Source organism: Amblyraja radiata, chromosome 14, assembly GCF_010909765.2.
Source record: "Amblyraja radiata isolate CabotCenter1 chromosome 14, sAmbRad1.1.pri, whole genome shotgun sequence".
Classification (NCBI taxonomy): Eukaryota; Metazoa; Chordata; class Chondrichthyes; order Rajiformes; family Rajidae; genus Amblyraja; species Amblyraja radiata.
The window spans coordinates 46,239,331-46,253,122 of NC_045969.1; the positions used below are offsets into that span (position 1 = coordinate 46,239,331).

The 13,792-nt window shown below is 44.8% G+C and overlaps 1 protein-coding gene across 1 annotated transcript in view; it reads right to left on the minus strand.

Annotated features, from left to right (window-relative positions):
* LOC116980723 (superoxide dismutase [Cu-Zn]-like) overlaps positions 1-5,076 on the minus strand; it is a 48,835-nt gene extending 43,759 nt beyond the window's left edge. Inside the window, exon 1 of the mRNA XM_033033224.1 lies at positions 4,964-5,076. Within this exon, the coding sequence (XP_032889115.1) occupies positions 4,964-5,038 (75 nt within the window). The 5' untranslated portion in view covers positions 5,039-5,076. The remainder of the gene's footprint in view (positions 1-4,963) is intronic.
* Between the last annotated feature and the right edge of the window lie 8,716 nt (positions 5,077-13,792).

A 13,792-nucleotide genomic window follows, 5' to 3' on the forward strand; every position in this document is an offset into this window, starting at 1 on the left:
ACACATGGAAGTTGACCGCACTCCTACATCCCTTACACTCTTCAATTGTCTGGCTTGATTCCAGCAGCAAATAACTGACATACACATGCCAAAGCCACCAGGTCCATCTTCCATCATGGTGCTCCACTCCTACCAGCCTTGCTCTTCACTCTAATGGGAACATGCTAGACCTGAACTCTCCTCATTTCACTTTTTAAAGTCATGCACTTGTCAGACATCCTCCCTTGGCTTTCTGCCGTGCATTTTTATCAATTTATCGGGATTTCCCCCCCCCCAAAAATGTATTTTGCGACTTAAGAAATCTGGGTAATGATTTTAAAGTGTCAAGCTATACTGACAATGTTTGAATTAAATCTATGGTTCTTGATCCCCCTACTCTAGCGTTGTTACAAAATCCTACCATCAGTGGCGCTCCTGACTGTCACTGCCTGTGCATGCGATTCCAGAGGCGGGGGGGAGGGATTAAAATGCAGGTTTGTATTGGATGTCGGAGAGGGATTTGCTCGGATTACAAGCTGATGGAGAAAATTCATTCTGCGCTTCTGTTCCCGTTTTTTTTTTAAAGTTGCTGGTCGATTGCATCGCTGGATTTAAGTTAAACGTGACTTCTAACGCCTTGAACGCCTTCAACATCACGGATCGCAAGTGCAGGACAAAACAAAATGTATGTCGTTTATTTAACATCTTATCTTGTTTTTTGGTGTAGTTTCATTTTAATCTGATGATCCGAAATATGTTATTTAGGCCCCAATATCGGTCGTGTCTTGCCTGCCGATATCGGGCCTTAAATCATGGCAGCGGCCACATTCTGATCTATCACAATCCAGAAACATCCACTCTTAAGATAATTAAATCTTTTTTTTTTTGCACAATCGTGTCATAAGAACATCTAAATCATTTATATTTTGTGTCAATGTCTATCCATGATCAATATTTTCATACTAAATATCTGACTGAAAACTTCCACAATACATTTAGATGTTTAGTATAAAAATATTGATCATGGATAGACAATAACACAAAATATTGATCATTTTGTTGTCTTATGACATGATTGTGCAAAAAATAATGATTTTGATTATCTTGAGAGTGGATGTTTCTGAATTTTGAACAAATGGCTGTGTAAAACGACCCTTGTTTGTTGCAGTGTTATAAACCAACAGAGTAAAATTTATGGGAATTAAACATTCAATTCCTTCCATTTGGCATAGAAATTCATGACAAAGTAAGATTTAAAAATCATGTTATATTGTGAATTCTTGTGTGAATGGGATCAGTTTGTTATTTGGATACTTTGGCTTTTAAAACAAATATTTCTAGCCTTTTCTTAAGAATGGGATAGATGTTTAGATCTTGTAATTTAATTTAGATGAATTGATTTGATGACACTGATGAATATGAATTTTTTGTTGGGTATTTACTATTTGCTTTAACGTTACAATATTAAAGTTCTGATCTTGGGAATATCACATTTTTGAATTTTCAAGTCAGTCTGGGTGTTTATTACTATTTCCATCACTAATTTTGTAATTAGCTACTTAGGTAATTAACTAATTATATACTTTAATTTCAGGCCATCCAAGTAAAATGTATCATATTTGTTTCAGAATGCTTCAATCTAAAATTGAAAATTTCTTTCAGTTCTCTTGATTTTAAAGAAAGTTATGGGCTTTTATGTCAATTGACTGTCCCTGGTCACAGCTTTTGCATTATGTTAATGGAAAAGCAATAGGGAACAACATGCTAATTTCCGAGTATGAAAATGACCATAACTTTTTTTAATAGGGAGGTTGCACGGCAGTCAAGGTCACGACCCGTACTGTTGCACGGCAACGCCAACTGGAGTACACGCAGTGAATGTCAGGTAAGTATTTACTATGGCTGCCAGTACAGCCGGCCCTTCTTCTGTCCCGGGATCCGGACTCCACACTCTGGTTCCACACTCGCGGACACCAAGCCGTCTGTCCCCGCGGTCGGGGGGGGGGGGGGGGAGGCGGTTAGGTGTGTCACCTACAGCGCGTGACAGTTCGGCCACACAGAGGGAGACGGGGCGGAGAGCGGTCGCGGCCAGACAGCGCTAACCCCGGGGTTCTGTCACAAGGGATGCGCTCCTTCTGCCGCTTACACCTTGCTCGGGTTTAGAGCAAAGATACTAGAGCATTTGGTTCAGAGCCCTTAGTCACCCTCCGCAATTATTTACAGCACAAAAATTGATCATTTCGGCGTTTTTTAACAGGTAAGAAAGTACGCGTTTTTGCACTGTGAATAATTGTGGAAATCAGGGTAACCGTGAGAGACATTTATCCTACGTCAGAATTCCAAAAGTGAGGAGAAATTATGGTAGCGAGAAGCGACAGCTGAAGGGAAAGCAACAGCTAAAGTGGTTGGCGAAATTTGGCCGTGCAGATATCAAGATTAAAAATATTGGGAATTATCGCGTTTACTCACTGCATTTCATCAACAGCAAGGCATTATTTGTGTTTTTTCTTGATTCCTTTGGTATCTAAAAAGTTTCAGAAGTGATAAATCTGGCTGTAAAATGTTAGAATCGCCCATGGTTCTCGTGGGTTTTTACATGCAAAAAGAAAACGCTTATGAAGCTAAATTTATCATTTAAAAAAACCTGCAGACTTACGAGTGGTGTGTGATAAAGTAAGTTTTCTATCATTATGCTATTGAGATGTATATTTTGGCAAATAATAAAATGTCCTGACAGCTTAAACACCCACTCCCTTTCAAAGATACTGTCAATTTGCTGAGGTTGATTATGTCCAATTAACAGCTAACAATTATGCCATTCCTTGGCTTGTATCTGAGTAAAATGTAATTCAAAACCCACGTATGGTTTGCGATTTTTTTAAATGATAAATTTAGTTTCAGATGTGTTTTCTTTTTTTGCATGTAAAAACCCACTTATGAACCATGGGTGATTAAAAATGTTTACAGCCAGATTTATCCCTTCTGAAACTTTTTATATACCAAAGGAATCAAGAAAAAACAATGCCTTATTGTTGATGAAATGCAGTGAGCAAACGCGATAATTCCCAATATTTTCAATCTTGATATCTGCATGGCCAATGTTCGCCAATCACTTTAGCTGTTGTTGTCCCTTTAGCTGTTACTTCTCTCTACCATCATTTCTCCTCACATTTGGAATTCGGAAGTAGGATAAATGTCTCTCACTGTTACCCCAATTTCCACAATTATTTATAGCGCCAAAATTGACCATTTTTGGCGTTTTTTAACAGGTAAGAAAGTACGTATTTTGTGTATTAACAGTGCATGCCGTAGGCTGTCATGTCCTCCACATGGATTGAGCTGCTCCGTACGTCACGCCCTTTGACCCCATGACCTTACGAGCAACCCCCTATAGGGAGGTTTCACGGCAGTCGGGTCATGACCCATGACCCGTACTGTTGCTACGCTACTCCAAATGGATTACACGCGATGAACTGCAGGTAGGCACTTACCATTGTTTCCAGCGTAGCGGGCCCGTTAAAACCCGCTGAAATTATCAATTTTTGCGCTGTAAATAATTATGGAAATCGGGATAAGCGTGTGAGACATTTAGCCTACTTCAGAATTCCAAAATTGAGGAGAAATTACGGTAAATAGAAGTGAGAGCTGAAGGGACAACAACAGACAGTGCTTAGCGAACATTGGCCGTTTGCTCACTGCATTTCATCAACAGTAAGGCATTATTTGTGTTTTTTCTTGATTCCTTTGGCATCTAAAAAGTTTCAGAAATGATAAATCTGGCTGTAATTTTTTTAAATCGCCCATGGTTCTCGTGGGTTTTTACATACAAAATGAAAACGCATCTGAAGAAAAATTTACAGCCAGATTATGAGAATTTTTAGATACCAAAGAAATCAAGAAAAAACACAAAAAATGCCATACTTGATGAAATGCAGTGAGCAGATGCGATAATTCCCAATATTTTCAATGTTTACCAAGCACTTTAGCTGCTGTAGTCCCTTCAGTTCTCGCTTCTCTATACCTTCATTTCGCTTCACTTTTGGAATTCTATAGTTGGGTACATGTTTCTCACACTTACCCCGACTCCCACAATTTTTTTCAGCGCAAGAATTCAACATTTTGGCGGTTTTTAACAGGTAGGAAAGTACGCGTTTATAGCATTAATAACATATACCGGAAATTACGGATGTCTTCCAGTTGGATTTAGCGGCTCCGTGCGTCGAGCCCTATGACCCGGTGACCTTACGTGCAACCCCCCTATACTGAAGATATGAAAGTGAATTAGGTATCAAATGAAAGTTCTTTTTATGCTTTATCTGATGGGCTTGATTTTTTTAATCTCTAAATGTTGTAACATTCCTACATACTCTGGGTAAAAGGCTGTGCATCTACTCTATCCACCTCATGATCTTCCTGTACTCCAATGAATAAAGGCCTAGTCTACCCAACCCCCCCAACAGCTCTGGCCTTCAAGTCCTAGCAATATTTATCACGAATCTTCTGTTTTTGATAAAAGAGCACAAAATAAACCCCTTTGTGCAATGCCTCGTACTTATGTCAAAGTTGCGTAGCTTTTTTGCTGGGACAAGTATCCGGGGTCGCGTGCGCGGCCAAGTCAGGGCGGGGCGGGGCCGCGGGCGCGACCGTTGCTCTGCAGGATCGCGAGGCGACTGCAGCCGCGGCCCCAGCAGAGCCGGCAGTTACTCCGCCTGCACACAGAAGCAGAGCCCACCATATGCCAGGGCATTCCCAATGTCCCTCTGCCACACCCTCTCCTCGTGTGTTCGCGGTGCTGCACCGCACGGTTGACACGAGCCGGGCATTGAGTCGAGCGCCTGAAGTAACGGGGAACATGTGTCCCGCCGCTCTCCCTGAACGCAAGAGCTTCGTTTAAAAAGCAGACCTCCCGCCGCGTGTTAAATTCACGCGGTCCCGAGAAACCGCGGCTGATGTCGCCTCAGGTCCGAGACAACATTTTCCTTACCCCTGCTGTCAGATTGATTGTTCCACTGACGCCGCCGGGACCCTTCATCAAGCAAATTGCCTTCGTGACCTCCATAATTGCCCACCGCACACAACGGTCGCACTGAGGGCGGGGAGACTGCGCAGGCGCCCTGAGCGCTACTCGCACGCGCGCGCAGTTGCAAAGAACTGGTTTCGAATCTAAGATCACATTCACGACCAAAGACACATCTTTGTTCACGACGAGGAGCGATTCAAGATGAACATTGTCAAAAGAAAACCCCCGGGTTCAGCAATAATCTACGGCATATTACGATAGTAGCCTGTAGCAATGTTTTTTAGAAACAAATACAGCTAAATGCACAATGCTACTGCAAAACTATAAGCAGGAAGTCAATCTTTAAAAATGGATGTTACTATATTAGAACAACGTTGATATGACTCAAAACTCAGATTTCTTTGTTCCAACATTTTTTTCTTCCATAACTTTAGTTTGGAAATTTTCTGTTTGTCTTGTCTCAAACACACGTTGGGAGAGAAAATTCCAGATTTCCATGGACTTTTGATTTTTTTTAAATACTCCGCTTTAATGTCATGATTCCTTGTGGACTCCCTGAGGTCCCCTGTAGTCCATGAATAAACTCCCAATTAGATTATCGCTCACGGAAATGCAAAGCATGATCAATATTTTCTGATTCTCTTTGTGATGAATCTGTTCCACATCCACTTCATGTTTAAGGAAGAACTGCTGATGCTGGAAAAATCGAAGGTAGACAAAAATGCTGGAGAAACTCAGCGGGTGAGGCAGCATCTATGGAGCGAAGGAATATGTGACGTTTCGGGTCGAGACCCTTCTTCAGACTCCAAGAAATGTCACCTATTCCTTTGCTGCATGGATGCTGCCTCACCCGCTGAGTTTCTCCAGCATTTTTGTCCACACCCACTTCATGGTCAGATGTGCATTTCAAATGCAGAGATGAAACAAGAGCTCTGTGCTACAGGTAATTTAAGGGGCTGGCCCACTTGGGCGACCTAATCTGCGAGTTTAGAAGAGTGTCTTTGACCTTCAAACTCACAGCATGGTTGACACGTGGTCCTAGGAGGTCGTATGAGGTCACTGGAACTCTCCTTCATGCTCGAGGGAAGTTCCCGAATACTCGTGGCCTCAGCTAGGTCGCGGAAATGTTTTCAACATGTTGAAACATTTTCCGCCAGCACAATTTGGTCGGCATGGGACTTTTTAACTCGAAGTGCAGTGGAGTGGGGTCACTATTTAGTCACAGGCTGTCGAGGGCAGCCATAGGCAATCTCCTTCGCTGACCGGGAATTTTGATTGGCTCATTGGAGTTTTCAGGACCAAGGAAGACTACCGGTAGGTAAAATGTCCGCTGAACTTTATTATCATATCATATCCTTATGTGTGTGTGTGTGTGTGTCAGTCATTTCGCCTTTGACCTCGAAAACCCGACACCGAAATCTTTACATATCCCGGTAGAGATTTACCTCATGATTTCAAAATCCCCTCATCTGTAAATTTGGTTAATTATTTCCTGAGTTTTTGACTAAAATTGATCACATATCTGACTTTTTTTTCAAATCTAACAAGCTGGCCAGCTGATGACGTCACAATGCCTTTGCTCGTGCCCCCCCCCCCCCCCCCCCCGCCAGCTCTTGATTAAAGCAGCTGCTGTCAACCCGAAGGCGCACTGTTTTCCTCGAGTTACGTCACCCCCTCCCCGTTCTTCAAATGGAACAGAAAGAACGAGCAAGTTCTGCAGATCCCGAGGTCACCGGAGGTCTTCGCCGCTCACCGGCACTCACGAGCTTTTGATGAACTTTTTCCTCGCAGCCTGAGCAGCGAGTGAAGTCATGCTCCTCCCTCCCGCTGCTAACCACTCCTATCCTGCTCCTCCCCCCCCCCCCCCCCCCCCAAAGCCGTAGTTGAATTGAATTGAATTGAATCCTTTATTTGTCATTCAGACCTTTCGGTCTGAACGAAATGTCGTTGCCTGCAGCCATACATGTAATAATAAACAACACACAATAAACACAAATTAACATCCACCACAGTGAGTTCACCAACTCACCTCCTCACTGTGATGGAGGCAAAAGTCTTAAGGTTACGGTCTCTTCCCTCCTCTTCTCCCTCTGCGCTGAGGCGATACCCCACCGGGCGATGGTAAGTCAGTCCCGCGGTTCAAGCTCCGCGGCCCGGGGGTGGTCGAAGCTGCCGCCCTCCAGTCCAGCGGACGCAGCTGTTGCCACGGGAGCTCTGGAAAACAGGCACCAGCCTGTGACCTGCGAGCTCCCGACGATGTCGTCCACTGGCCCGCGGCCAAGCCCCGGATTCAGGTCGCCGCCGCCAGAACGTCGCCTCAGCCACCGGAGCACCGTCTCCGCCCCGCACCGGGCCGCCCACACGGGAGCGTCTCAGCCGCGCACCGGGCCGCCCCCACGGGAGCGCCTTCCAGCCGGGAGCCGGGCCGCCCACACGGGAGCGCCTTCCAGCCGGGAGCCAGACCGCCCACACGGGAGCGCCTTCCAGCCGGGAGCCGGGCCGCCCCCACGGGAGCACCTTCCAGCCGGGAGCGGGGCCGCCCACACAGGAGTGTCTCAGCCCCGCGCCGTCCGCCCTCACCGGAGTGCAGAGTCGTGCCACTGCCCGAACACCGCCGCAGCTCGAAGACGGCCAGCCTCACGTTGGTAAGTCCTGGCTGGCTCTTCCTCCGGAGCCTCGAGGTCAGTCGCAGGTTGGGGGCCGCCAGCTCCGCCATTAGGCCTCAGCTCAGACGGGGGAAGAGAAGAGGGATACGACAAGAAAGTCGCATTCCCCCGAAGGGAGAGACAGAAAGCCCTGTTTCAGCCCCCCCCCACACATAACACTACCTAATAACCAAAAGTTTAACTGAACAAGACAAAGTGGTTGATGGGTAATCTTCAGCGACATTCCCGTAACCGGCTTCTGTCATGGCGGCGTCATCTACAAGCGGAGCGTACTGCTCCGCTATAATTTGCTTGAATCACCAATGTAGACGACCCGACCTGTCTTCAGGTTCCCAACGAAAAACGAAAGGTGAGAAAAAATTTATTACTTTCTGTCTTGAAGTGAAAATATTATTTAGCCTGCCCGATCTCTCCCTATAGCTCAGATAGTTGAGTCGTTGCCAGAACTCCACTATCTGAGCTATCAAGTGGGAGAAATCGGGCAGGCTAAATAATGTAATTTCTTTCAGCCTCTCATACAAATTCAGCTGAACATCTAGATCAAAAATCGTAGAAGGGACTATGATCTAGACTCTGGTCCTCGATCACAGCTTTTGTGTTAATGGAAAAACAAGATGCTAATTTCAGAGTATGAAAATGACCATAACTTTTTTAATACTTAAGATATGAAAGTGAATTAGGTATTAAATTAAAGTTTTTTTAATGCTTTATCTGATGGGATAAATTTCAGGCTTGATTTTAAAAATCTCAAAATGTTGTAATATTCCTACATATTGCTCTGTTCCCCGTGCGGTTCCGGGGCTCTGATCATTGTTTAGTTCACATTATTCCGACCTTCGGGCAGAAACTAAAATCTGCTAAGCCTGTGGTCAGAACCATGGAAAAAGTGGACAAGCGAAGGCATTGAAAAGCTACAGTCCTGCTTTGACTGCACTGATTGGAATGTGTTCAGGGAATGAACCACAATCCTCGATGAATGTATAGACACTGTCACATTCCAAAGAGGAAGAAAGATTCTAAGGGGAGTAAGGGGCGACCGTGGCTGACAAGGGAAGTCAGGGATAGTATAAAAATAAAAGAGAAGTACAACATAGCAAAGATGAGCACGAAGCTAGAGGATTGGATAACGTTTAAAGAGCAACAGAAGATAACTAAAAAGGCAATACGGGGAGAAAAGATGAGGTACGAAGGTAAGCTAGCCAAGAATATAACGGAGAATAGTAAAAGCTTCTTTAGGTATGTGAAGAGGAAAAAAATAGTTAAGACCAATGTTGGACCCTTGAAGATTGAAAAGGGTGAGTTTATTAAAGGGAAATAAGTAGCTATGTTACAATACTTACCTTCAGCGGCACTGCAGTTCTGCCACTGGCTGTGTGCGCGACTTTGGCGCCTTTGAGAGGGGGGCGGGTTGAAAATGCCGTTTTCTCCAGCCTGTTGAAGTCGATCTTTGTCAGGCTGTTTAGCTGCTGCAGAGAAATCGCCCCGACATCCGTTCTATCAAGTTTTTAAAAAACATCACTGGATAATTTAATAGCAGGAGTAAAATAAAAAGCGAGTTCTAAAGCCCTCAATGCCGACAACGAGACAGATTTCCCGTATGGGACAAAGCAAGGTAAGCCGTTTATTTTTACATATAAACGTGCTTCTTAGGATCCCTTTAATCAAAATTTCACGTTGCGAAAAGGTGATTTAGGCCCCATACGAACCGGCAGTGCTTTTCCTGCCGATATGGGGTTTAAATTCACCGCAAATGCCACGTTCCAATCGATCGCGTTCCACAAAATCCCACTCGCAAGATGATTTAAATGGCCATTAATTTACGGGAATTAAACACTAAATTCCTTCCATTTGGCCTATAAATTCATGACAATGAGATTTTAAAATCATGTTATATTGTGAACTCTTGTGTGAATGTTATTTGGACACTTAGGCTATTTAAAAATGTTAACCTTTTCTTAAGAAATGGATAGATGTTTAGATCTCGTAATTGAGTTTTGTAATTAGCCACAAATAGGTAACTAACTAATTATATGCTTTAATTTCAGGTCATCCAAGTAAGATTGTTTCATATTTGTTTCAGAATGCTTCAATCTATAATAACTGAAATTTTTATTCAGTTCTCTTAATTTTTAAGAAAGTTATGGGCTTTTGATTGTCCTCGATCACAGCTTTTGAGTTAAGTCAATGGAAAAGCAATAGGGAACAAGATGCTAATTTCAGAGTATGAAAATGGCCATAACATTTTTAATACTGAAGATATGAAAGTGAATTAGGTGTCAAATTAAACTTATTTTTATGCTTTATCTGATGGGATAAATTGCAGACTTGATTTTTTAAATCTCAAAATTTTGTAACATTGCTAGAACAAGAAAATGGCAGATGAGTTGAACAGGTACTTTGGATCCGTCTTCACTAAGAAGAACACAAACAATATTCCTGATGTACTAGTGGCCGGAGGATCTGGGTTGACGGAGGAACTGAAGGAAATTAGGCAGGAAATGTTGTTGGGTAGACTGATTGGACTGAAGGCTGATGAATCCCCAGGGCCTGATGGTCTGCATCCCAGCGTAATTAAGGAAATGGCATTAGAAATCGTGGACGCATTGGTGATCATTTTCCAATAAATTCAGGATCAGTTCCTGTGGATTGGAGGGAAGCTAATGTTATAATAGAGAAAATAGGGAATTATAGAGCAGTTAGCCTATAATTGTGGGGAAGATGCTGGAGTCAATCATAAAAGATGAAATTGCGGCACATTTGGATAGCAGGAACAGGATCGGTCCGAGGCAGCATGGATTTACGAAGGGAAAATCATACTTGACTAATCTTCTGGAAATTTTTGAGCATATAACTAGGAAAATGGACAAGGGAGAATCTGGACTTCCAGAAAGCATTTGATAAGGTCCCACATAGGAGATTAGTGGGTACAATTATGGCACATGATATTGGGGGTAGAGTGCTGACATGGATAGACAATTGGTTTGCAGACATGAAACAAAGAGTAGGGAGTAACGGGTCACTTTCAGAATGGCAGGCAGTGACTAGTGGGGTACCACAAGGCTCGGTGCTGGGACCGCAGCTACTTAAATATATACTAGACTAAGTGAGACCCGTTGGGAGGGGGGGGTGTGGGGAGGGGAGTGGGGGAAGGGGGAGTGGTGGGGGGAGAGGGAGAGTGGGGGAAGTGGGAAGGGGGGGGTGGTCGCAGCAGACGCAGCTCGGCCTCACGCAGCAGTTCCCGGTCCCACTCCGACTTCACTCAGAGGCTTCCGGTTCAACTTAACAGCTCCGGGCTCACGCTGCTCTGGCCGCAAGCTGCTCACGGACTCAGCCCCGCCTCCAGAGTTTTATTCTCCACGGGTGCCGGAAGGGGCATTGTCGTCATGGTGACTGACAGGCGAGAAGACCAATCTGTTGATCTCACGATTTTATAAACCTTCATAACTTTTCTAATATTTCACTGATCGGAACAAAACTTGGTGCGCTTGGGGCAGAGGAGAACAGTGCGTCAGGTGGCGATATAGGTTACCGTTTTTGCGCAAATTAAAAAAAACGCAAATAGGAAGTGGTCAAGATGAGAGTTTTAGTAATAGTATAAATAGTTAAATGATTTAGATGAAGGGATAACAAGTAACATTAGCACATTTGCAGATGACAGAAAGCTGTGTGGCAGTGTGAATTGTGAGGAGGATGCAATGAGAATGCAGGGTGACTTGGACAGGTTGGGTGAGTGGGCAGATGCAGTTTAATGTGGATAAATGTGAGGTTATCCACTTTGGTAGCATAAACAGAAAGGCAGAATATTATCTAAATGGTGTCAAGTTGGGAAAGGGGAAATACAATGGGATCTGGGGGTCCTTGTTCATCAGTCAATGGAAGTAAGCATGCAGATACAGCAGGCAGTGAAGAAAGCAAATGGCATGTTGGGCTTCATAACAAGAGCAGTTGAGTATAGGAGCAAAAAGGTCCTTCTGCAGTTGCGCAGGGCTCTAGTGAAACCACACCTGGAGTATTGTGTACAGTTTTGGTCTCCAAATTTGAGGAAGGACATTATTGCTATTGAGGGAGTGCAGCGTAGGTTCACAAGGTTAATTCCGGGATGGCGGGACTGTCATATGCTGAGAGAATGGAGCGGCTGGGCTCGTACATTCTGGAATTTAGAAGGATGAGAGGGCATCTTATTTGAAACATGTAAGAATATTGAGGGTTTGGACATGCTAGAAGCAGGAAACATGTTGGGGTATTCGAGAACCAGGGCCATGGTTTATGAATAAGGGGTAAGCCATTTAGAACGGAGATGAGGAAGCACTATTTCACACATAGAGTTGTGAGTGTGGAATTCTCTGCCTCAGAGGGTGGTGGAGGCCGGTTCTCTGGATACTTTCAAGACAGTTAGATAGGGCTCTTAAAGATGGTGGAGTCAGGGGATATGGGAAGAAGGCAGGAACGGGGTACTGATTGTGGATGATCAGCCATGATCACATTGAATGGCGGTGCTGGTTCGAAGGGCTGAATGGCCTCCTCTCGCTTCTGTTGTCTATCATACAGGTATGTCAGCTTTTGTGGGGACAGTTGCTTTCTCACTAGGACCCGGATCAGGTTCAACAATGATAAGCCCAGGTTTACAGCAGAAGTCAGACAGCTCCTCCAGTCTAAAGATGAGGCCTACCGGAGCGGGAATGCACACCTCTACAGGCAGGCCAAGTACAATCTGAGAAGAGGAATCAGAGCTGCCAAGGAAAGATACTCTGAGAAGTTGAGGAGCAAGTTCTCAACTAATGACTCTTCTTCAGTGTGGAAGGGCTTGCAAAAAATCATCAGGTACAAGAGGAACCCCCCTCCCTGGACAATCGTCAGCTGATCAACAACCTGAACGGGTTTGACTGCAGGTTCCCTCCCACCCTCACCCACATCACTTCACACCTACTTACAGCCTGACTGCAAAGACTCGGTCCTCGTCCACTACCCACCCCGTCCTTTCTGCCCAACATCAGTCTGGCCACTTCTCCATCACTAACAATAGCCATTGAGGAGGTGGAAAAGCTATTCAGGAGTCAGAAATGCCAGAAATCTCCAGGACCGGACAATGATTCCCCCTCTACCCTCAAGCTCTGTGCCGAACAACTGGCACCAGTCTATACAGACATTTTCAATTGTTCCCTGCAAACCTGCACTGTCCTTGTCTGCTTCAAAGTCTCCACTATTGTTCCCGTACACAAAAAGCCAAGTGATTACTGGCCTTAATGATTACAGGCCTGTCGCACTGACCTCTGTAATCATGAAGTCCTTTGAAAGACGTGCTGGCCTACCTGAAAAATATCACAAACCCCCTGCAGTTTGCATACCGAACAAATAGATCAGTGGATGACGCCTTCAACCTAAGCCTGCACTTCATCCTCCAGCACCTAGACCGCCAGGTGACCTATGCAAGGATTTTGTTTGTGGATTTTAGCTCTGCATTCAACACCATTGTGCCAGAGCTACTACACTCCATACTCTCCCAGTTGACTGTACCTGAACTCCTCTGTCAGTGGATCAGCAACTTCCTGACAGACAGGAAGCAGCATGTGAGGCTGGGAAAGCTAATCTCGGACCCACAGACCCTCAGAGTAGGAGCACCGCAAGGCTGCATACTTTCCCCTCTCCTTTACTCTCTCTACACCAACGGCTGCACCTCCAGACTCCTTAGTCAAGCTTCTCAAGTTTGCGGACGACATAACCCTGATTGGACTGATCCAGGATGGAGAATAATCTGCCTACAGACAGGAAGTGACACAGCTGGCATTCTGGTGCCATCGCAACAACCTGGAGCTCAATGCTCTTTAGACGGTGGAATTGATCGTAGACTTTATGAGAGTTCCCCCTCCCCTCCCCCACTCATCATCAACAACACCACAGTCACATCTGTGGAGTCATTTAAGTTCCTTGGAACCATCATCTCCAGGGACCTTAGATAGGTGGCCACCATCAACTTCACAGTCAAAAAGGCCCAATAGAGGATGTACTTCCTGCAGCAGCTGAGAAAACACAATCTGCCACATGCAATGATGGTCCAGTTTCCACTGCCATTATAGAGTCTGTCCTCACCTTCTTCAGTATAGTGTAGTTTGGTTCAGCCACCAAGCAT